Raw genomic sequence first — 25,659 nt, 5'->3', positions numbered from 1 at the left:
GATGGGGATTTATGCTTCTCGTCCCCAAGAGCATTTAAAATAGCATCTAGCAAACGATTCTGAGTCTGAGGATACTCCCTAGTGTGTGTATAAATTCTCCCATCCTCACGTCCGCAAATGCAGTGGCTCTGGGAGGCAAATAAATTGAATTTTCATCTTTCATTTTTTTTCCACCCCTTCTTTGCCCCAGAGCATAACGTGAGTCCTTCTCCGGCCAATATTGGCTGTTGTGCATAAAAGTAGATTTGCTTTAAATTGAAAGCTAGTTCCCCTTCTTTTTCTTTTCTTTTGACCTAAGCCAAAGGGCGCTTGGAGCTTTTTCACATGACTCTCTGGGCATGTGGTAGGCATTTGCTTGGAGAAGTATGTGCATGTTGAATCTTGGAGTGAGGCAGTTGTATACATACGTTGCCAGAAATGGGGCTTGGCTTTTGGCATGCCACCTCAAAACACCCTTTTCAAGCATTTGCAGTGGCATGCCAACCTTTTTAAAGGTTCGTATAGATTGGCTGCTTTTATTGTGCAAGTCAGTCTGGGAACATTTACATTGAAAGTTGCCAAAGAGCAGTTTCCCCCAGCCTGGTGCCTTCCTGATGTTTTAGACTACAGCTCCCATCCTCCCTGAACTTGGGCCATGCTAGCTGGCGCTGATGAAATCCAGTGTAACTGGAGGGTACCAGACTGAGGTCTGCACCTGATGGTGGATTCACACCACCAGCTGCCTATCACAGCTCCTATGACATTTATACAGTGTCTGCTGTACATTCAGCAGCTGTGTGAAAAGGCCCTTAACTGGGAGCAGTGTTAGAAATTCCCCAGTTGCCAGGCACATATTGAGACTGGCTTGGGTCCAATTGTGACTATGTGGAGATCTTTGGATGCCGGGATGGCAACTAATATTTCCATCTGGCTGGACCCTCCAGCTTTCTTAAGCAGCCAAACAGAGGAGCTTGCTTACTGCATTTATATCCCACCCTTTTTCTCTCCAAAGAGTACATGGTTCACCCCCCCTCCTTAGTTAATCCCTACAATGACCCTTTGGGGTAGGTTAAGAGATTGTGAGAAGGTTACCCAGTGAGCTTCATGACCGAGTGGGGACTGGATCTCCCAGGTCTTAGTCCGACACTCTAACCACTACACCACCAAAGTGGTTGCCTAGAATACTTCTGCTGTGGGGCAGCTCTGTAAATTAAGTAGGTAAATATGGGGAGAGCAAAATGTTACTTTGAGAAGGATCTGAAATACTTTCCTTGAAGCTTGAATCTGTTCTATTTGATGTTTTAACGTGTTGTGAACCACTCTGAGATTTTTCTTTAAAATATAAAGCTGTATAGAAATGAAATCATCAACAACTTCACTGCAGAAAAAGCCCCCTAGACATTCCACTGTGAAGACAGTCACCTAGGTTTAAGATGCCATTTTGCAGTTGGCTTATATCATAGACTCATAGAATTGTAGAGTTAGAAGGGATCCTGAGAATCGTCTAGTCCAATCCCCTGCAATGTGGAAATATGCAACTGTCCCATATGAGGATCAAACCTGCAACCTTGGCATTTATCAGCACCATGCTCTAATTAGCTGAATGATCTATATATCTGAGTTTCAAACACTGCCTGTGAGTCTCTGCAGGTTTCATCTAATTCTTATATAGGATTGGGCTGAAAATTCCAATGAAGGCCGACACATGTTCTAAACAGAGGCTGGAAACCTGTGGCCCTTCAGATGTTGCTGAACTACATTCCCATTATTCCTGGCCTTTGGCCATGCTGGCTTGAGCTGATGGAAGTTGGGAATCCAACCACACCTGGAGGTTCCCCATCCTTGTTTTAAATTATCTCATTTCTTCCCATTCCTCTCTCTGGGAAGGAGAGATCATGGCTGCACTGATGTGATTTAGGCAGATTTTTATAGCCCCATCTATGCACAGCGGTGCAGAGCTAGCAACAGTTATTACACAACAAAATTCCCACTGAACTAATAACTTCTCATGCTTACTCTTGTTTGTTGAAAGAAAATGTAAAAGAAAACTCAGTGTGACACCTTTCAGATTATTTTTGGGGTGGCGAATGGGGGGAAAATAGATTCTTTGTAAATGCAGGAAGAATTTTTAATGGTCTGGTGGGTACATGAGCTGCTCATAAGTCTTTACTGGTATATGGGGCTGAGATTGTCAGTGATGTTCTTGAAAGTTTTCTCAATGCAGCTGTTATTTGCAAGCATGTTTAAACCCCATAATATATTTCATCTGAAACACAATTCCCTATTGCATTCGGTGCACTTAGCCATAAGCTGTAGTAGCTACCAGTGGAACTGGCTGTATCTTCAGTGCTTCCAGTAATGTCATTTTATATAATGTCAGGATGTATGCTGAGGGTTGATAAAAGCTCAGTGAGACTGGCTGTCATCCATCTTCCACTTGCATCTTCCTGTTTTGACATTGACTGTTTGGGAAAAGCCTCTTCAAAGGCATGCGTTATATACATATTCACTTTAAAAAGGACCCTGGAATACAAAAAGAAAGCCAGAGAAGCTGTTAATGAGCTATTTTGTTTCCAGAAAATGCCTGTGATTTGTACATTTCAGTTGTCTGCTGTTTACAAGATGGCTTGATTTAAAGTCTTCTGCCAATTTATGGGTTCTGGTTCCAAACAGTGGAATAGTGCAACTCCCTTTGCTAATTCTCAGACTTACTTGTTGTGTGAGCAGGACAAGAAAAGGCAAAGGCCCTGAAGTAAAGACCTAAAGGTTGGTTTTCTAGCGTGGCAGAACTTGCATTGAAATCTCAGTTATAAATACAGATCTCCTGATTTACTGCAAATTAATTGAATCCTTCACCTGTGCTCTTCCTGTTCCAAACTCTTGGCTCCCTGGTTCCCTAAGGGCCAGTTAACGGATTTGACAAAAACCATGTTTGCATTCAGCTTGCTATGGTGAACACAGGAGATGGCGCAACATACAACAAATGGCAAATGGCAACATACAACAAATCGGCACATGCCAGGAAGATAGAATTAAGGGTGGAACCCTGGCACATGTTTCAGCATTTTCCCTTTGACACTGGGGTGTTGCAGCAGATATCACTGCTTACCGTATTTTTTGCTCTATAAGACTCACTTTTTCCCTCCTAAAAAGTAAGGGGAAATCTGTGTGCATCTTATGGAGCGAATGCAGGCTGCACAACTATCCCAGAAGCCAGAACAGCAAGAGGGATTGCTGCTTTCACTGCGCAGCGATCCCTCATGCTGTTCTGGTTTCTGAGATTCAGAATAATTTTTTTCTTGTTTTCCTCCTCCAAAAACTAGGTGCGTCTTGTGGTCTGGTGCGTCTTATGGAGCAAAAAATACGGTAATTGTAGAAGGCTCAGACATCACCTTGTCAACAAAGGTCCATATAGTTAAAGCTATGGTTTTCCCAGTAGCGATGTATGGAAGTGAGAGCTGGACTATAAAGAAGGCTGATCGCCGAAGAATTGATGCTTTTGAATTATGGTGCTGGAGGAGACTCTTGAGAGTCCCATGGACTGCAAGAAGATCAAACCTCTCCATTCTTAAGGAAATCAGCCCTGAGTGCTCACTGGAAGGACAGATTGTGAAGCTGAGGCTCCAATACTTTGGCCACCTCGTGAGAAGAGAAAACTACCTGGAAAAGACCCTGATGTTGGGAAAGATTTAGGGCACAAGGAGAAGGGGACGACCGAGGACGAGATGGTTGGACAGTGTTCTCGAAGCTACAAACATGAGTCTGACCAAACTGCGGGAGGCAGTGGAAGACAGGAGTGCCTGGTGTGCTCTGGTCCATGGGGTCACGAAGAGTTGGACACGACTAAACAACAACAACAACAACAGTCTATTGGGCTTCAGGCCCAGAGACTTGAAACAAAGCCCTGTGAGATCAAGGGTGGTAACCTGCTCAGGAAGAGAGTTTGGCTCATAGGTACTGCCTTCTTTCTCATCTCAAGCCTCAGCTGATCCACCTGTGCAGAATCTTCCCATCATCCCTCACAAAACTAGGTGTGCTTTAGGGTTGACCAGGGAGGAGGTTACTGTTAAGTTGGTTTCAGTCTGTAGCATAGAGATCCTCTGGAAGAGTTGCTAAGCTACATACTGTCACTTCCTTAGTTCAGCAGATAACTGGCATATACTGTAGGCAAATCAAAGTACTTGGGACTGAACTTGTAGCGGTTTTGCAGTGCACATGTCACAATGTCTTAGCTTCCACCCTTATTAGCAACTTTGCTGTCCTCCGTGAACATCCTGGGGGTGATTTTGCAACTAAACGGCAACCATCAGATCTGCTCTGCTAATGATATGTCACAATGCTTTATCCCTTTCAGTGGGAAAACCTGTTTTGGTTTCTTATATTAATAGTGCTTTTAGGTAGTAGGTACTATGGTATATGCTGGTACCTGTAATGACGCAACACTGTTACTGTATATTGGCCTTTGGTGCAAAGTTGTGCAAGTGCTAGTAGAAACTTGCTGCTGTTTACTCAGTACTGTATGCATGTGAGCAGCTGGATTCTTAGGGTCAGTTGCTGCTGTTAATAGACAGAAGTGGGCAAGAAGAGGCGGCTTCACTTTTCATATTAACAGCAGTAGTGCACTACTTCTTTAGGGTACTTTTTGCAAGGTTGCTCAGCCTCCAAAGTAGAGCCAATGCATTATCTGCTAAAGTCAGATTGGATTGGAAAATGAATATTTTTCAGTACATTTTTCCTAGAGGGAACACTCTTATTTGTTTCAAACCTCCAGTAGCTCATGACCTGAAACACTAAGTAATAGCCATACGATTTTCACCAATAAGCATTGTCCTTCAGATGCTTTTATTCAATCCTTCCTTTTTTTTGTTTTTCTTTTTTTCTTTTTTTTTTTAAAAAAAGGTTTCAGGTGTATGATGCTTCTGGCAGTGACAGATTTCCACATATCTGTGAGACATTTCCTTCTGTTTGTGTTTAAGTCTCTTTCATATTTTATTTGTTACTAGCAATCACGGGTCTTGGGGCCGCATTAATTGTACTCTTGTTCCGTCTGCGTTTAACTTCTGGCAACGAAGGCAGAATTATCTGGGCCTGCCCTCCAGCTGACCTCTGCATTACCTGTGACGGTTCCTCAAGCCTACCAATTTGCTATGGAGGCCAGAATGCAGTGTTAGGATGTGTGGGATCTCATATCAATCTCCCGCTGGATAGCTGGGGGGCAAGGAACCTGCTTCAAAAGGTAAAACAGGTGGATAACTTTTTTCGATCTGAGGTCCACATTCTCATATTTGACCACCACCTAGGGACCACGTGTCCCTGGTGGATGGGACCAGAGGCAAAAATGGGCAGAACAATGAACATAAATGCCACTTATTTACAGTAGGCACTCGCCTAACTACCTCTATCCTCTAGCAAGGAAGTGCCCTTATCAGAGTTCAGGGACACATTCCAGCCAGGCAAAAATCATTTGAGGAGGGTGAGGGCAGGTGTTCAGAGGAGAGAAGGGGTGCCTGGCAAGAGTTCCAAGCCTCAGATAGAGTCCCAAAGGGTCACATTTGCCCCCTGGGCCTGCTATGGGCTTTGATTCGTTTTAATATTTGTTGCTTTTCCAACAAGCAAGTTGAGTTCAAAGCTTAAGGTTCCTTATCCCACAATTAAAGCCAGGGAACCTATATTGCAACACCCTGAGTGTTTTGATTAGAGAGGAGGAAGGATATACATTTGTGCCATCAACAGGACTTTGGCGGGAGGCCTGTCCTTGCTTAGACACTGCCCCAAGCACACTTAACAAATGCACACAAGTGTACCACCAGCTGCACTGTGGTTTCATACACCTGTGTTTGGTCCCTCACAACACTGATACCCCTCCAGACTTTTGGCTTTTGGTAGTGCCTATATATGAGGTCCAAGCAGGAGACTTAGGAGAATGAGCGAGTGCAAACCGAACACTTAACAGTGGGGACATGAAACATCCAGGGGATATCTTGGTCTGCTGAGACATTCCATCCCTGACCTGGAAGTCACTATACTTTAAACAAAATAATACCAAGAAAAATGATCGAAGGTGGGGTTGGAGCAGAAAGCTTGCATCCCTGGAATTCATTTGCAAGTTTTATTATTGTCGGCTGCAGTTCTGATAATAGCCTCCTTCCCTTCCCAACACTTTATTTTATTTCTGTATGGAGAATCAAGCTGGGGTGAACCAGGGAGAGACAGATGATTATTAGGTAGGGAGATAGAGACAAGGGTTGCATTGTGGATACAGTCAAATAATATTGTCCTGCTAATTTTTAGAAAGCAGTGAAGTCACAAGAATGACACACCTTGTATTGTGGCATATGAATGTGGGTTGCATTGTCACTCCGAAATACCTGCCTCACCTCCACATGGTGCTAATGTTTAGTGTTTCATCATCCAACACATTTCTTGTTGAAAGGGGTGTCTGCTCCCTTCCATGCTGCTTTTGAGCACTTTGATCTTGTGGGGTGGAATCCTGTCCCTCAGGGTCATGGGTTTGAACCCCTCATTGGCCAAAAGATTCCTGCACTGCAGGGGGGTGGGACTTGATGACCCTTGTGGCCCCTTCCAGCTCTACAGATTTAGGATTCTATGAGACGGTTCGCTACTGCTTGCCTTTCAGTGCTATCCTTTTGCATGGCAGTGCCTTACTAACTTATAGGAAGAGGGTGCTTTGCAGCATCTGACCTTACCAGGCCTGTCAAAATGGTGTGACCATGCATCAGCCTTTGTGCCTAATTTTGACCCCCATGCCCCTCCCCACAAGACCCCACCAATTTGGAAAGCTGCAGCAAAAAGAAAAAAGTAGACATGTTACTGGGGTTGGGGGCAGAGAGGTCGTCACATCACCCAGCAGTCATGCGAGGCAGAGAGGTCTCCACATGACCGAGCATGGGAAGAAGAGGAGGAGGAGGAGGAGGAGGAGTTTGGATTTGATATCCCGCTTTATCACTACCCGAAGGAGTCTCAAAGCGGCTAACAATCTCCTTTCCCTTCCTCCCCACAACAAACACTCTGTGAGGTGAGTGGGGCTGGGAGACTTCAGAGAAGTGTGACTAGCCCAAGGTCACCCAGCAGCTGCATGTGGAGGAGCGGAGACGTGAACTCGGTTCACCAGATTACAAGTCTACCGCTCTTGACCACTACACCACACTGGCTCTCAGTGCAAGTTGACCCTTCCTCACCTATCTAGGCATTTTAGCGGTGCAGTGGTGTAGCAGGGGCAGTGCCACACGGAGGGTTGGGGTGCAAAATTTCAAAAGAAAAAAAGTAGTAATAATAAAAATGCAACCTTCCCATCTCACAGAAAATTTGCCCAGTGTTTGCATGGGTGGGCAGAGGCAGATTTGGGCAACAGCCTATCCTGCTCTCCACCATGCTAAATGCTCATGGGACTGCAGCTGCCACTTGGGTAGGTCATGGAGCTATTGCCCCTTCGTTCCTGCCTATTGGCTCGTGATTTTGAGGATACTTGCCTTGCCCCAGGTGCTAGCAAGCCACGCTATGCCACTGGCGGTGGGCTACCAGTTCAGAAGAAAGCTGTAAGGAAGGATTAGCAGAGAACTCTCATGTACTTACACTTTGAAAGGTGTCGGGGTACATATGTGTGCACATTAGGCTGAGGAGGACCCAGCATTATCTGCCTGAGAGTATATTAATCAAATGTGGTGGTGGGGGGAGAGTTTTGAAGTGCCTCTGAGTCACACAGAATCCTCCCACAATGTTTTCTGGGCTGTGTGTGTGTGTCTGAATATTTGCACCTATGAAAGAGTTCTTTTGTAAGACTCAAAGGCTTGCTTTCTGCATTTTAACACTCAAAATTGGTGTTACCAGCAAGGGAGATGATGCATCCAGTTTGCGTTAAAAGTGTGATGCTTTGGAGAGAGCGACTCTCCCTAATATGGGCAGAGTGCTGTAGAAAGGCAACAAAATGGGCAGATGTGGAATGAGACACTGATTAATTAATTTGTGGTACTTGTGCTTCATGCAGAATTCTTTGCCTTTCTTTCTTCTGTATTCCAAGATCAGTCCTCAAAATGTTTGTTTTGGATTTAGGACGTCTTTAAAATGCAGCATGCCTATTTGTGCAATACCTTTTTAAAAATAGCTAGGCAGCTGGCTTCCAGGAATACTTGTCCATGTCACATATATCTGACGCCTTTCTTGTCTCTTGAGGCCACTGACTACATTGCATATTTTATGATTACAGTGCAGCATTTTAATGGACCTCTGCCATATGGTTGAGTCATCTGCCCCATCTCCTGGTTTTGGGAGGATTACACATGGATCTTCTAAAGATTATGAAACATAACAGAAGAAAACTAACTCTTAGAGCACAGTAGACACTATCCATTTGTATTGGTCAGAACATGCAACCTGTTTAAAGCAAATACTGGATAAAATAATAGCATTATTATGGGGAAAACCTGTGGGTTTCGTGCCTCTTCATAAGTATGAAGTTGGAAGGTGGAAGGTGGTGGGGGGAGAGACTTCTGATTTAAGGCAATGGCAGGCTGCTGAAAGCTTCTTCAGAATCAGTTCTTTCAGTGTGGTATGTTTTTCCTAATAAAAACTCCTCATTTCTTTCTGAGAAGTGCACTTTACGAAGTAATTTTTTGAGTGGGAAGCCCTAAATTAGTCACTCCCTTCGCCCATCTGTTCCTGGAAACTGTTCAAAACAGTAACTCACTTACAGCAAGAAGGACTCAGATAATAAGAAGCTTAGCCTGGGAAGAAAGCAACCTGGGCACATGATTGCTGTAAATTGTGACAATTGTCACTGGCAACTTTGGCAAGAGTGAACCTAATGCCCAAATTGCATTTTCCCCAGTGGAAAACAAGCCCAAAGTATGTGTGTGCTTGAAACCCACCCATTGTTACCTTTGCCTTGTCTCTTCCCTCTGCTTTTTGTTTCCTCCACTGCCACATTTTAGATTGTAAAATTCTCAGGGCAGGGATCAGTTTGCAGGCTCTCAAGTCTTATTTTTCAAATGATGGATTGACTGTGATTGATTCTCAGTTAAACATCTGGCTAGTTCAGATGACAACCTTGAGCTAGGTTAAAAGCTTTGAGAACTTAAAAGAAGAAAAGTCACTTGATCCAGGGACAGTCTACAAATATATTGGCCTGTTCCAACCTCTTTTTCTTAATGGTGACTGCTCCTGCTCAGGCTGCACAGGGAAAGCATTTTGGTTCCTGAAATTCATTCTGATTGCGCAGATTAAAATATAACTGATATAATTCTCAAGTGGTTGATAGCCAGGTGCAAAATGTGGCTGACTAATTTTGAACACTGGCTCAGTGGCGGAACATGTTTATGAATTCTGTATAGATTATCACAAAGGTGTTAGTGGAGGAGTAGTACGTCTGGTGAGGGACGTGTCATGCTCCTTCTGTGATAGTTTGTCCACCTTTGCTCCCCCACCCTGCACTCAGTTTTCACCTGTAGCTTCCAGCAGCTGTCAGCATGTGACAGTGGCCATACCCAGGGAATGGCTTCAACTTGAATGCTAAACCAACTGAGGGTAGCCAATGGATGGTGCCTTGTACTCTCACTTCCAACAACTCCTTTAGCCAAGCTAGTCCCAAACACATTGCTCTGCTTTCCTTTGAACCACCACATCAGCAAGACCAAGAAGGTGGTCTTGGCTGGGCGCAGCCCAGGACCTCCATACACACTGCCCAGGTTTGATCCCTGGTGTGGTCACTTCAGTGCTGCTAACACAGTGGATTGACTTCACTCCTCTGTTGTCTCTCAAGACAGGCAGATGCCAACAACAATCACTAAATGGAACTATTATTTTAATAAATATTGAATTGAAAAGCTCTCGGTTCATTGTAGCAGCATCAAATAATATTGTTCAGTGTTTCATATTGTTTGCCTTTTGGTGTTGTCTTGCAAAGCAACCTTTGGCTTCTTTTGTTGAAAGGAACAGCAGGGTACAAATGGATGGTGTTGCACTTTTCATGCCATATTCTAACTCCTAGACACGCCTAATGATTTTTCAGGCCCGGAGATGGCCTCCTTTGCTTGAATCCCTGGATAGCCATTGCCACTTGAGGGGTTAGACATTGCTAGGCTTAAGGGGTCCAGTGGTCCAGGCAGCTTTGTAAGTTTGCATACATTTGCTTATGTTGCACTAAAGCACAGATGGTGCTGTTGTATAATCAGTGAAATTTATTGTCATTGGTGTTGGGGTAGGGGGCTAACTAGTGGAGAAAAGTCAATAGGTGCAAGAGGGTTTATTTTCAAATTGGTTATTGGATTTCCTGGTGCTTTTGGAACATCTGCGTTCTTCGGGGAAACCACTCAGCATGTACTCAATAATAAAACAGACAAAGGAAAGCATTATTTTGCAGTATTGAATATTGATTACACTTTGAAGACAGCAGCTATTTTTATTTTTTACATTAATTTACTTTATTGGGTAGCAACTTTGCTAGAGCAGGGATGGGGGATCTGAAGCTTGGCATTTGCATGTGGCTCAGTGGCTAATTTCACGCAACAAGCAATCTGGGTCTCCCCCAGCATTAGGTGGGGAGCAAGATGGTAGACGGAAGAGGTGGTAGAGAGGGAGAGAGGTGGGTTAGTGGCCCCCAAAGACTTGTGGCATGGGCACCCTGAAAGAAAATCCTTGAAGGATGGAGAAAACATTCCCTGGAGAATGAAATACAGTATACCAGTACACTAGTCTTAACTGGGTAGATAAATGAGTGGCTGCCCCTGAAGAGGAACACAGATCATGTAATCACAGAATTGGAAAGGGACCACAAGTCATCTAATCCATTGCAAGAATCTTTTGTCCAACATGGGGCTCAAACCCACAACCCTGAGATTAAGAGTCTCATGCTCTACCAACTGAGCTATCCCTGTTGGATGCTGTATCAGGGAACATGATAACCAATTTCTAAACCAATCCTCTTGCAGTTGCTTCATCTTTTGGAGATGTGATGGAACCCACCTTTGCTTTGTTCAGAGCAGTTGCTACTTTCTCACAGTGGTGAGCTGTCACCTCTTGTGCTAACCCAGGAAGGAAAAGGCAGAAGAGAAGTCCTGAATGGGATTGGGATGTTGGGTTTGAAGAGAGGTACTAACAGCTGTACCTCCTGAACACTTTTTGTTCCTTGTTCTTCACAAGTTCTCTTTAAAAGCTGTTCTTCATCAGAAGGTTCTTCACCCCATCAAGGTAGGGTTCATCTTGCCAGTGGCTGCACCACCATTTTCTTTTTGTAAGAGAAAGCATAATAGGTAGAGAGGGGAGAGAGGGGGGGAAGGGAGGGAGGGAGAGATTAGGAAGGGAAGAACAATGCATGCCAGAAGGAGAGGAGCAAGGTACATACATTTGTAATTAAAAGTGGCTTTCCGATTAGAGATTTGGGCAAAAGGTGGGCTTTGGGTCTTAAAAGGTTGAAGGCTGTGGGTGTAGGATGTTTGAGAGAAAAGAAGCTTCTCAGGTTGGAGTTCCTCATGTAATGGTCTTCCTACTGGTGCTTTGATGGCAGAGCTACATATTACACGTGGGGTTCCTCCTCCTCTTCCCCCCTTATAATGCAGGATTGCAGCAATTGCAGTGCAGACTGGACAGGAATCTTTAGGAAGATTTGCATTGACATATTTTCTGATGCCCTAGGTCCTGTTTAGCATGTCTATTTTATTTGTATATTGTGAACAAAACTAAAAACCTAACTGCCAAGGCTGCCTAACAATAATTGTGTTTTCAGTTGGAATCCATTCATTGTTGTTAATGAGCTTATGAAACAGAAAATTTTATGTGAAAAATGTTCTGCCCTTCATTACTGGTTGTGAGGAATCTGCTTTGGTTTGAGTCGTGGAGGACGAGATTTCGTGGTATCTTCAAACTTTTAGTCTACCTAAAGAGGCTGAATTAGTCCAGATAATTTGTGTTTGGCTGAGTGGATAGGTGCAAAGCTACTATCTCCGGCACTTGTCATCTTGATAATTCTTTTTTTAAAAGCAAGTACTTGCATTGCTAATTAGATTGTGAATCACCTATCTCATTGTCTACATCTCAGACGTCCATCATATTGTGTTCACTTCTGTGTTTGTGTCTTTAGGAATGCAAAAGGAATTTCCTTTTATAATTAAATTGTCCTAGAAGACTGGATGGTAACTAGTCAGCTAAGAGGTACATCAACAATACATGGCTTCTGGGAATAGGTTTTTTCTTGTTGCTGAATGAAGAGGTGGGAAAAAATACACCCAGATTCCAGAGAATTGCTCATACTTGGCTTAGCTGCACACAGGGGCCCATTGTTTTCTGCTGCAAAAAGCCAAATTATAATTTTAGGGCTACGTTTAAAACCATGAAATTCAGGGGTTTCTTTTTAAGGGCTTTTCCAGACTTCTGCTACTTTGAAAATGCATGCAACCAAATAAGAAAAAGTGTATCCTGGCTGTTTGCCTTGGGGATTTATTGGTTTTCAAACATTTGCAGAGAACAACAAAGAGAAGGGGGGACACACACAAAGAAAAATCAATGTAAATTGGAAAATACAAGCTTAGACAGTCACTCTCCAGCCTTTCAGGCAGAGGTCTTCCACATCAATTGCTACCTGATCCTGTGAATTGTCAGATCTATGTACACGGAGGTCTTGCTATCCGAACACAATGCATCCTCAGGAAATCATTTGTTAGGTGAGCGTTCACATAATAAGTCTACCATTTCCATTGATTCCTCTGGGGAGATTTCTAATGCATTCCCATCCACTGAATTTTGACCCCAAAATGGTGGGGGGGAACCCCTCAGGAAAACTCTCTGAAACCTTGCAAAAGCCAAACAAGGAAAGAAAGAAAATGCTCTCTTGTATGATTTCCCACCCTCCCACCCAAGGTTTCTGGCAAAACAGCTGCCACAGACCAACAAAACACAAAAAGTTAGGCTTTTTACAGGCTGCTGATTTGTTATTACATGCACTTTCAGCTGTTTAGATATCTGAATCTGTGGAGTGTATAGCGAAATTTGAGTACTAATTTCTCATGTTTGGATAAGTGAATTTTCTCATGAGCATTTGGCTAGCAGGACCTGCATGTAATTTTACACCTCAATGTGAAGAATAACTTGCAAAATGTAGATAGTATTTGGATGTAAAAGTTCTCTCATGTGGAGCAACTCTATGCTCAGAACTAGTAACAAATTATTATTGGCCTGAAAAATTGTGTTGGGTTGCTTGTGCAAATGGGTCACGTGAAGGGACTGCTGAATTGCAAGTGCCCTGAAGGTTTTCATATGTCTGCATTTCATATTTCTCATTTATGGAAGTTGATACGGAGGTGGTCTGTTTTCAACCAAAGAGTATCAAAACAAGATTTTAGCCAGTCATATTCATGATCTAATTTCAAAGTGACTTTTAGCTTCTTCTGCTAAGTTTAGTTGTGTGGTCTGTGAACCACTTAAGGTAAGTGTTGAGAAAGGCCTGGAGAATCAAGAATGCTAAAGAGCAAATATTTGTGGTTTTAAAAATCTTGCCCAGTGGAGTTGGAGGACTGAATCCCCAGCCTTCATTGAGCCGAAACACCAATGCCTGACAGTACAGCAGTTGCACAGCACTGTGTTTCATGCTCCCTTTGAGTGGGCCATTTCAGAGATAGTCGTCTGCGAGAATCAAAACTTTTTCTCAGCAAGGAGGATGGGATTTTGCCCAGCAATCAGGAGATACCTGATCATCATTTGGGACAAAACAGAACCTGGGCCGGTAGCAAAATGCAGTGTAAGCCTTATCAGTATTATGGGAGCGTTCTAATTATTGGCATCCATCTGTCTTGAGAGACAATGGAGTACAGCTCTGGGGGTGAAGTCACATGGCTGCATTAGCAGCATCAAAGTGACCTCCCCAGGGTGGAAGCCTGACCAGTGTGTATGGAAGTCCTGGGCCGCCCAGATGACGTGTTCCCCCTCTTGGCCTCACTGATGTGGTCCAATAGAAAGCAGAGCAAGATGTTTGGCACCAGCTTGGCTGCAGGAGTTGCTAGAAGGAGGCATACAAGACACCATCCAACCGTCTTAGGGACTCCACTTCTTACTTTTCTACTTGCAAAGATACCCTGCAAGGAAGCTGAGGTTTCCTTCTCCTGCAAGGGTTACCTTCCCAGGTTGATGAGCCCCATCTGCCCCTCACTTCCCTCTACAGCATGTACAGAACCGCCTACTTGACCGTTGGACCCACTACTGGTCCGCTTAATCCCCTGGAGCCTGTTTTTGCATGCAGGGAATTCCCCCCAGAGAGTTTTGAGACCCATCAGCTAAGTGATGGATTTTAAAAGTTCTTAAAACTGCTACTAGAGAACCTCTTTGCATGCACGTGGCAGACTTCCAGTGTTTCCTATACAGCTTCTCGGTTTGTACATGTGCCAGCATTTACTGAATTAAGCAGGTGTACTCCTATTCCAGGGACGCAGGTGGCGCTGTGGGTTAAAGCCTCAGCGCCTAGGGCTTGCCGATCGAAAGGTCGGCGGTTCGAATCCCTGCGGCAGGGTGCGCTCCCGCTGCTCGGTCCCAGCGCCTGCCAACCTAGCAGTTCGAAAGCACCTCCGGGTGCAAGTAGATAAATAGGGACCGCTTACCAGCGGGAAGGTAAACGGCGTTTCCGTGTGCGGCTCTGGCTCGCCATAGCAGCGATATCACGCTGGCCACGTGACCCGGAAGTGTCTCCGGACAGCGCTGGCCCCTGGCCTCTTAAGTGAGATGGGCGCACTACCCCAGAGTCTGTCAAGACTGGCCCGTACGGGCAGGGGTACCTTTACCTTTTTACTCCTATTCCAAGCCTATAGGGCAGGCGTTGCTTCCACATGCTGCTGAACTCCCATCATTCCTAATGATTGTCCAGTGCTGTCTGTAGCTGATAGAAGTGGGTGTCCAACAACACCCAAAGATGCACAGATTCTGTTCCCCTGTTTCAAAGCAAGATCAAAACACTGATGTAACGCAGGAGGTACTTCCAGAGAAAAGAGAACTCTTGAAATGAGCGACTGTCAATTGGTCTCTACAAAATCCTTTAGACACACCCACACATACGTATGCAAGTGTTAAGATATACAGAGTGTTTCCTTCTTTGTGAACATTTCTCTCTCTCTCTCTCTCTCTCTCTCTCACACACACACACACACACACACACAAACACACCCTTTTTTTCTTAATTACCTTCTGATGTATTGAGATAGATGGGCTGCATGTGGTGACGGTAATTGCTCTTGTCCTCTCTTGAGAAGTACAGGCAATAAATCACTGGTCATTTTATTGCTGACTTGCAGGTTTGTTGAACAATGAGAGGCAGCCTGTCATCTTGCCAACACGCTAGCTGCATGCTGCCAATGATTTAGACATCGGTTTCCGCTCTTGGCCTGAGAACATGGGCCCACTTTGTCTTAGCATTGCTCTTTCTGCTGTGGTTCTTAATTCTGCACACGTTGGGGTGTTGTTGTGGGGCGGGGTGTGTGATGGGAGCGGATTAGGGTTGTCAGGACATTTCTTTTTTAAAAAAACAACAAAAAATAAAGGATTTCTTACAGTTTTTAATTGCCAATGGAAAAGTTTCTTTTAAAGGGAGAATGGTTCTAGCCCTCGTGAATGCTCGGAATTTTAAAGCCACAATTGTTACAGGCTTAATGGTTCACAAGCAAAATATTGATAATTTTGAACTGTGCTCTGAGGAGGATCTGCTTCGCAAATGCCTTAGGACACAATTCACTTGTGTGTGTATTCTTGTATGGAAAGTTTCTTACTATCTCTATGGGCAGTTTAAGGAAATGATGGTGGTTTTGAGAGTAAGCTGAAACCGAGAGCTTTGGGAGAATGGTGCCTTGAGGGCTAGAAAATTTATTCATTGTTGTTTTTTAATGGAAGCACAGAGTTCTGAATGTTGCAGCACATACTGACTTCTGTGTTCTTGGGTAACCATCATGCACAACCCTAGCTGGTCACAGGTCATTTGGAAGAGCAGCTTCAATAAGTGGGACATCAAATTGCCACACCCGAATATTTTGAGTCCTTTCTAGGCAAATCCCCATTCTTCCTTTCTCCTTTGATAGACTTGATGATCCTCTCTGTAATGATGAACCTTGGAGAGCCATCTTATTCTATACAAGCTGAGATTTTTCATTATTCTATCAAGAATCTGCCTCAGTTGCCCTGGTTGGTTAGGTGGCTGAACATTTGCTTATTTAGCACACAGTCATTAGCCATGTAGCTTTATTTCAGTGTTTTAGCTGAGGCTTAAGATGGGAAAAGATCCTTTCCAGAGCAAGCACTAAAGGCTGAGATATGAATAATGATCTGTATGTGTGCGTTTCAAATCTATATATAGGCTTTTCTACAACTGGAAGAGATTATCTCTCCCCATTCTCCCCACACTCCATTTTGTTGACAACAGTTAATTATTTATAAGAGGTCTTGACCTTTTCCATGCAGCAAAAGTTAATGTCTATAGCACCCTTTTAAGCATGCAATTTAAGCTTTTAAAATTGTTTAACTAACAAAAAAACAACAAAAAAAGCCTAAACAGCAACTTGAGTAGAACTTGGAGTACATGCTGCTTTTCTGCCAAAAAGTTTGTTTTGGGACAGTCTCATTTCCATAACTCATATTTTGAGGAAGTTTTCCTTTGTAGGCACATTCCTTCTAATCTTTGCCTCTTCGGATAGAACAGAGTACAGTTGTACCTTGGTTTACGAACTTAATCTGTTCCGGAAGTCTGTTCTTAAAGCAAAGCATGCTTTCCCATAGCAGCAGGGGACTCAATTTACAAATGGAACACACTCAACATGTTCTTCTTCCAAGGCAAAGTTCACAAGCCAAAACACCTACTTCCAGGTTTGCAGCATTCTTAATCTAAGTTGTTCATAAACTAAGCTGTTCTTAAACCAATGTACCACTGTACAGCATTTACAGTGTTCAGCTTAAGTCAAATCTTACAGCAGGTGTGGATTGACGCAGGCCTTGAGAAGTCTATTTCATGAACTAAAATAATCTTGTTTCACTGATGTGTGTTTTAAATTTACAAAGCAAGAGTTCATGCTTTTAACCTTTGAGCAGCAAAGGTATAGATCACTTTCCTGAGTGATCTTGAGTTTGGAAATATAAGTTCCTGTCTGGATCAGATCAGATCACTGTTGTGCATTATTTGCAAGAATTTAGGGATGAGGAATCTGTAGCCTTCCAGATGTTGATGGACTCCAATTCCCATCAGCTCCAGCCAACATGGCCAAATATTGGGGATAATGGGAGTTGTAGTCTGAAAATGAAGTACCACTTTGCCATCCTGTACACTAGGTAGTCCACCAGAAATTGGCTAGTAGGCTGTGATTCACCTTCTTCCAATCTGTGTTGGAGACTACCAAGTCTGTTGGTGGCTTTTTAAGACATGTAGCAATGCAAGTCGATTTCATGATTTAGTACTGGACAGGCTGAGCAGGTGGGAGGAATCATATATTGCTTCCTACATTGGTTTTTATGGTTTGGTTGGCATCTGTCTTGGGAGACAATGGAAGATTGTGCTTTCAAGGGTGAAGTCTAACCATTGAAGAGCTACATCGCCTGCTGTGACTGTAGAGACCCATAAGGGAGAGACTGTGGCAGATGAAGGTGTCCGGTTTTGCAGGTGCAGATGCACCATGGCTTTTCTTCTCTCTGCACTCCTCCCAGCAGTCATTTCTCCTTAACACTGCCGTTAGCTAATTAATTGTTAGTGCTGTTTTGCTACCTGCAAATCTCAAATGCTTTGGAAGAGCTAATTGATGTGGTAGTGTTACCAAGTCCTGCTCACTTCCCCAAGATCAGGTTAGATAAATTTTTAATCAAGACTATTCCATAACCGGGACGCAGGTGGCACTGTGGGTAAAAGCCTCAGCGCCTAGGGCTTACCGATCGAAAGGTCAGCGGTTCGAATCCCTGCGGCGGGGTGCGCTCCCGTCGTTCGGTCCCAGCGCCTGCCAACCTAGCAGTTCGAAAGCACCCTCGGGTGCAAGTAGATAAATAGGGACCGCTTACTAGCGGGAAGGTAAACGGCGTTTCCGTGTGCGGCTCTGGCTCTGGCTCTGGCTCTGGCCAGAGCAGCGATGTCACGCTGGCCACGTGACCCGGAAGTGTCTCCGGACAGCGCTGGCCCCTGGCCTCTTAAGTGAGATGGGCGCACAACCCCAGAGTCTGTCAAGACTGGCCCGTACGGGCAGGGGTACCTTTACCTTTACCTTTATTCCATAACCACCTGGCAATCCTTATTTTCAAAGCATTGGTTTTAATCAATCTTCTGGAAAAGGGGCGTTTTCTCTGTTGAAACCATCATCAGGACATTTCAAATTGCAGCTCAGCAGAACCTGTCTCAAGGAAATATTTATTGCAAGTCCCTGTAATACTGCTACAGTGAGCACTCCATGCTCTGGTCCCAGGGTGTGGAATGAAGGTACATGAGGCCACCACCTTGCTGAAGCTAAGCAGGTGTGGGTCTGGTCAGTGTCTGGATGAGGTTGGGAAGGTTATATATACCACCTTGGGTTCCATTGTGGAAGAAGGACAGGATATATGTTTAAGGTGGGTGGAATGCACCTAATAGAATATAGGGAGGTTCTTTAATGTGGGGAGTATGTGCATGTAAGATTATGAACACCTTTTTTTTTTTAATCCTGACCCTTCTCCAAGGAATTCAGAGTGCATGCTCTTCACCACTACTTTTATTTATCTTTTACAGCTACCCTGAGAAAGCAGTTTTGTGTGTGATGTAGTGTGCAACAGCTATGGAAAAGGCAAATTCCTTGTTGGATGTCATTAGAAAAGGCATTGCAAATAGAACTGCCAATAACGCACTGCCCTTACACAAATATTTGGGGGTGAGTGTCACACTTGGTCTGGTCATTGCACCTCCAAAAAGGATATTGTGGCACTAGAAAAGGGCAGCCGAAATGACCAGGAGACTAGAGCATGGGTGGGCAAACTAAGGCCCAGGGGCCAGATCTGGCCCAATTGCCTTCTAAATCCAGCCCATGGACGGTCCAGGAATCAGCGTGTTTTTACACGAGTAGAATGTGTGCTTTTATTTAAAATGCATCTCTGGGTTATTTGTGGGGCCTGCCTGGTGTTTTTACATGAGTAGAATGTGTGCTTTTATTTAAAATGCATCTCTGGGTTATTTGTGGGGCATAGGAATTCGTTCATTTTTTTCTTCAAAATATAGTCTGGCCCCCCACAAGGTCTGAAGGACAGTGGTCCGGCCCCCTGCTGAAAAAGTTTGCTGACCCCTGGGCTAGAGCATCTCTCTCTTGTAAGGAAAGGCTGCAACATTTGAGGCTTCTTAGAAAAGGGTGAGTGGAGGGTGGGGAGGAGATTGATGTGTCGAAAATTATATAAGGTGTGAAGAAGGTAGCATAGGAAGCTTTTCTCTCCCTCCCTCCTAAGGCTAGAACCCGGGGCCATCCAATTAAGCGGAAGGGGTGGGAGTTTCAAAACAAGCAGAAGGAAGCATGTCTTTACACAGCACCTAGTTAAACTGTGGAATTCACTACCCAAAGATGTAGTGCTAGTTGCTGACTTGGACAGCTCTAAAATGGGATTAGACAAATGCATGGAGGATAAGGCTATCAGTGACTGCTAGTAACGATGGTTATATATTACCTCCAGCAATCAGAAGCAGCAATGCCTCTGAATGCCAGTTGCGGAGGAACATGAGTGGGAGAGTGCTATTGCATTCATGCCTCGCTTTCAGTTTTCTGTAGGCACCTGGTTGACTAATCATGGTGGGAGCAAAATCCTGAACTCGATAGGCCCTTGTTCTGATACAACAGGGCCCTTATGTTCCTGCAATTGACCTAGTCAGGAATTTGGCCCTGGCTCAAAGTCCCAGCATGCTAGCCACTACATCACATGCCTTAAAAAAAATAAAATCCATTGAGATGGTTTGGTGATTCCATAGTAACGTCTTCCTCCTCCCTTTAACCAGTTTTACGTGAGAGCAATTACAGAATTTGTTGCCAGTGGTGGCCATACTTCTGGGCCATTGTGCAAAATACATTTAGGATCCCTCTCCTAATTAACATGCATGGCAAAAGTGGTAGGAAGCTCTTCACTGATGACACTCTCAGTGCATGTCTTGGTCTCCAGGAAATTCCCACTACGTGTCTCTTTGAATTAGGAGAGGCGACCGGGCTCTATACTTGGCACGTTTCTGGCAGAGAAAAAAGTAAAAACAAACCAAAGTTATTTTTATATCTGTCACATACAACAAAATTATTATATATGGTAATTTAAGGATATTTCTGTGTTTAGTGGGAGGCCCTCATACCCTATGTGGCCTCTACTGTTGGTTGCTCCTTCTCCTGACTCAATTTTGCCTCGGAAGCTTGGGTTGAAAAATTAGCGGTATGCACTATAAGCCATCTTTTCAGTTTGCTATGTATGCACATACAACTATTGCTCAGTGGTAGAGCACATGCTCTGCATGCAGAAGGGCCCAGGTACAGTCCCTAGCATCTCCAGATAAAAATGAGAAGGGTGCTCATCTGTAGCCTTGGGGAGCCATCCTCAGTCAGTGTAGATTAGCCTCACCCAACTGTTTTGAACTACAGCTCCCATCCGTCCCAGCCAGCATGGCCAGTGGTCAAGAGTTTGGGAGCTGTAATCAAAACACCTGTTGGGAATCAGGTTAGGGAAAGCTGATGCAGAGAATATTGAACTAGATGGACTAGTAGTCTTGAGTTCCTTTGCAACAAAAATGTAATCCTGGAAATATAAAGTTTTCATACTGAGGTCACTTTTTAAGGTCCTTGGATCTTACTGTTTTTTAAATCACACCCTTGCTGGTGTTAAAGAATTTTGCAACTGCATTTGAGTGCTGTTTGTGTATCATTGCTACTGCATTCCTTCTGCTCCAGAAGTCAGTTAATATTGAAGGGAGCGAAGTCCAGTGGTAAATGGTTGTCAAATGACAACTTGGATGAGGTGCAAAGTGGCAAGACCTGCTTTTCTGTAATGGGGTGACAGCGTTCTGTTTGTTGATCCCTACTCGAGATCCTTTGGTGTGTAGCCTTTAGTTTAACTTAAACTGTAAAATTCATATATCTCGTTTTTCTGGGGGCTGCACCTCTGGAAGTGAGAGCATTACGGCTAGGATGCCAATCATTTGACCATCAAATGGTAATCTATTAATGGACAATATATTTGACCATAGTCAGCTATTCCAAGGAGCTAAGGCCATTATATAGCCAGTTTCTTGCCATTGGTAGTTAACAAAAAGGGCTCAACCACACTTCCGTTTGCCCCACTGCTTTCCACTGGGAAAGTCCATGGTTTAGCACTGAGTTAGAACAAACAGCAATTGGGTTTTCTGCAGATTGACATTTGTTCTGAATTAGTGCTGAAGAGCAGGTTTACTGGGGGAAAGGCCAAGCTACTTGGACCTATGCTTTCTAGGCACAGGACAAGTGTAAATGACCAAGAGTTTTTGACCATTAAGGTGGCCATGCTGCTTTAGACCTTGTCATGTTTCGTTGCTTTGTCTTTGTTGTTTTGCTATATATGGTCTAAAGTAAAATGACCATTGAATGCAAGTGGTTCTCAGCTTCCCATACAGGTGGAAGAAAAATAGTGCTGTTAAGCTGTAATTACAGACTACTCTGCATAAATACATGCTTAAATGTGCAACTATTGTAGGAAAGGCCAAATGAAAGAAGTGTAATGTTAGCCGTGGTGTGCCAGAATGTGGACGTGTGAATGCAAGCACTTGCAAGTTTGCTTGAGTTCTCTCTGAAGCTGATTGCTTTGTGCCAAGAATTGAGGAGGTCAAAACCAGATAGATGAGAGTCTAAAAGACTGTCACAAAGACAGACTTGCACTAGGCTGTGAGGACTCTAGGCTATGAGAATGATTCTGAGTAAGAGGGTGACCCCCTTTCTCTTGCTCTGCACAAGTTGGGGATCTTGGCAAATGGATTTATGGTTCCTGTTGGGCATGAAGTTAGAGGTCCTTTGGATTTTACTAGCCAAAGTTGGTTGAGGATCCAGTAATGGATAATGCGCTGAACTCTGAGAAGGGAAACCTTGATTCAGATCAGTTCAGCTTTGTTCTTCATCTGCTTGCATTTTCTCAACCTAACGCTTTTCACAGGGGTTTGGGTAGGATTTATTATGAAATGGAATAACGCCTCCTAATCTGCCGTGAGTTCCTTGGAGAAAGGGTGGGATACAATTGTAATAAACATGCCTGCAATCACCTTTTTACTTAAAACTGCTTTTAAGTAAGAACAACGGTTTCTTGTGACACCTTAAAGACTAGCACATTTATTATGACATAAGCTTTCGTGGACTTAATCCAATGCAGATGCTTTTAAGCAGTCACAGCAAATGCCCCCCTTTATGTCTTCACGGTGAATTGCTGCTTTATTTAACTGCTTCCATGTTGAAATTCAAGGTTGCTTAGGATGCAGCTTTTGCTTTCAGAGCAGAATTCATCTGTTGTTTTGTGAACTGGTGTTCCCGTGCTGAACAAAGCATTGGTGTGTGAGGGCTATAAAAAGAGGGTTTGGGGGGAGTTGTTGTTGTTGTTGTTGAAAAGCCACACACACACACACACACACACACACACACACACAGTTTTCTCCTTCCTTTGGAACACAAGCCTGTTGCCTCTGCATATCTGCCAGGTTCTTTGTCCCTGGCTTCACTGCTTTCCATGTTTTAGGAAAGCAAATTTCTGCAGCCTCTACTTGTTGGGAGCGTCCTCCCATGATTTAGAACCCTGATCATCCAGGGTTCAGAATAGTGGGGGGGGGGGAGCCTTCATGGGTAGAAAAGGCAGTGTGCCGCTGAAGTTCACTTTCTCAGAATGTGGACAGTGATGAAGCTGGCAGCGTGGACTCCTATGTGCTCTCCCCTTGCGTGTGAGGAAATGCCCAAATAGGGTTAGTGTGAATGCCTGCAGAGAACTCCCCACTTGCATGGGGACTAGCAAATGGAGCAAAAATCCAAGCTGAATTTCAGCAGCTGGGTTATGGTAGCTTGTTCCAAGTTTATTTTTCATTTTAAGTTCTTGGCTTGGATCGTGAAGCAGTGATGCAAGCTTGGCTTGCAGCTGCAGCAGTGTCCGCAGTTCATTAGTACCGGAGGCAACTCCCTTCCTTCGTTGTGTTAGCTCAAGCTGTCAAACAGCATTGTCTTCCTTGGCGATGGAGGGAATATTACTGTAAATATTTGTGAATTCTATGCATGTGAAAGAGTTGCTTTACCTGCTATCTGCAGCTTTAACGTACTAGGTTTCAGAGCACATAGCTGTGTCCAAAGTTTCAGTGGGGCTTTCTGCATGTTTTTGATGGGGAAGATACTTCCAAGCAAATGCATCCCCACATTTTGTTTTTCAGTGAGGACCAGTTTATTATGGGTGAGACTACATGTGAAGTCTCCTTCCTAGCAGTCCTTTGCAGCCAATTTCTTAAGGGCTCTGCTGCACAAGGCAGAATGCAGGCATTGCTTTTTGAGTTGCAGTAGTGCGCTAATGTCTAGCGGGAAGGTAAACGGCGTTTCCGTGTGCTGCGCTGGCTCGCCAGATGCAGCTTTGTCACGCTGGCCACGTGACCCGGAAGTGTCTCCGGACAGCGCTGGCCCCTGGCCTCTTGAGTGAGATGGGCGCACAACCCCAGAGTCTGTCAAGACTGGCCCGTACGGGCAGGGGTACCTTTACCTTTACCTAGTGCGCTAGTGTACCACAATATGAGAGATCGCACCACTGCACCTTCTACAAGGGTTGATCACTTTATCCGTAGTCCTGTGCTACCTTTAGAGGCTAACAAATATATCATGGCATTGTAAGCTTCTATGGGCCAGAGACCATTTTCAGGTGCCTAAAATGGTCTGAAGTGTAGGGAGCTGTTTAGGTCCTTAAGGCCCAGGGCACATGGTGAGAGGGAACATAATGCATTATCCTTGGGTGAAGCTGAGCAGGTCTGGGTTTGGTCAAGGCTTGAGATGACAAATATCTGGGAGCTCCATATATGCCTCCTTGAGTTCCATGTAAACCAGGCATGTCCAAAGTCTGTTTTAGGGGCGTAATCCGGCCCGCTGGTTGGTTCAATCCAGCCCCTGTGACAGTTAATTTCCTGGGGTAAAATCCTAAAAAAACTCAACAACTTCAATCCTAAAAAAAGGTTAACGACTTTGGTTGGCCCTTTGGTCAGCCCTCACGGCCCTTCACTTCATCAAATTTGGCCCTCTTTGAAAAAAGTTTGGACACCACTGGTGTAAACTGAGGATGGGAAAGGGCTTCAGTTCAGTGGTAGAGCATCTGTTTTGCATCTCAGGTTCAATCTCTCGCATGTGGGAATGTCCCCTGCCTAAAGCCCTAGCAGGTTTCTGCCAATCAGTGTAGACAATACTGAGTTAGCTAGTACAATGGTCCACCTCTGTGTAAGGCAACTTCCTATGTTCCTGTGGAGACGGAAATAAAAATTTGACAAAGGGGAGCACCCATTGCGAGAGGGAGCAGCCACATTACTATGCAGAGGACAAATGAATGCAATCCAACCAAAGTGTGTGTGTGCAGTGGCTCTGTTTTGTGCAAGGTCTTGTGTGACGTTCTTGTACCTAGAATGGTCCATTATAGATTGTTCATAGCCCTCTTTGTGGAGAAAAGGTGTGTTTTCCTTCACAAGCTAATGTACTGGTTTTAAGGGAAACAAAGGCGCATCCTAGTGTTTCTTTCTAGTGAGCTGTTTCTTTCCTTCCCCCCTCTCTCTCCCCTTCCTTCTCCAGACCAATGAGTGGAATAAGAATGATGACCGACTGCTGCAGGCTGTGGAGCATGGCGACGCAGAGAAAGTGGCATCACTGCTGGGTAAAAAGGGAGCCAACGCCACCAAACACGACAGTGAGGGCAAGACTGCGTAAGTAGCTTAGCTAAGACGGCAACCATTTTTTATTCCGTACCCAATAAATAAATAAAATTCCTGTTTGTTGGGAACTTGTAATATTGTGAGTTAGTGCTTCACGCCAGTGGGTCATCCAGATCCTAGCACTGCTATACCCAATTCATTTGCAAACACTTTTATTTTATTTCATTGCTGGAATAATTATGTCTTGTGTCAGGCACCACTGTTTTAAATCAAAGTACGGTGCATTTCCTGTAGAAATCAGCCATGCAGCGTGTTTACTATGAGTGTCCAAGGTTTTTGTTAAATCAAATTTTCCACCTGCACCCAGCAGACACCCCATGTTAAAAGAATAAATTGATTCAAAGTGTGCTTTGCTCCATGCTTACATGCTGTATCAGTGCAGTGGCAGTTTCTTCAGCTGTTGCTAAATGTTCTACCAATGGCCCTTGCGCTGATGTTAATCTCAACTCAGTGACATTTACACCCATGCAAGGCCCTTTGGAGCATGCTGAAAATCACTTGTCTATTCCTGCTGCTGCATCAGATTTGTTCTGCCTGGTACTTCTCAAACCCTGGGTTTTCCCAGGTTTCATCAAGATTGCCTTTTAAGCACAATGCAGCTGGTGCCTTAAAGAGTTCCATCATAGATAGCTCAACGAAGATGTCGACCCAGTGTGTGCCAGCTGTGAAAAAGGCAAATGCCATGCTAGGGGTTGTTAGGGAAGGAGCTGAAAATAAAAAAGTTGCGTGTCATAATACCATTATACAAATCTTTAGTGCAAAGTCCTGCTTAGGAAGGCAGT

The 25,659-nt window shown here is 44.2% G+C and overlaps 1 protein-coding gene across 4 annotated transcripts in view; it reads left to right on the top strand.

Annotated features, from left to right (window-relative positions):
- Positions 1-25,659, top strand: part of RAI14 (retinoic acid induced 14) — a 106,539-nt gene that overhangs the window by 38,891 nt on the left and 41,989 nt on the right. For all 4 annotated transcript variants that reach the window (XM_079994760.1, XM_079994762.1, XM_079994759.1 and 1 more), the window contains exon 3: positions 24,738-24,868. In XM_079994760.1, the coding sequence (XP_079850886.1) occupies positions 24,738-24,868 (131 nt within the window). The remainder of the gene's footprint in view (positions 1-24,737; positions 24,869-25,659) is intronic.

This window comes from Podarcis cretensis (genome assembly GCF_951804945.1).
Source record: "Podarcis cretensis genome assembly, chromosome: 11".
In the NCBI taxonomy this organism is placed as follows: Eukaryota; Metazoa; Chordata; class Lepidosauria; order Squamata; family Lacertidae; genus Podarcis; species Podarcis cretensis.
This window is presented reverse-complemented; position numbering and strand designations above follow the sequence as displayed.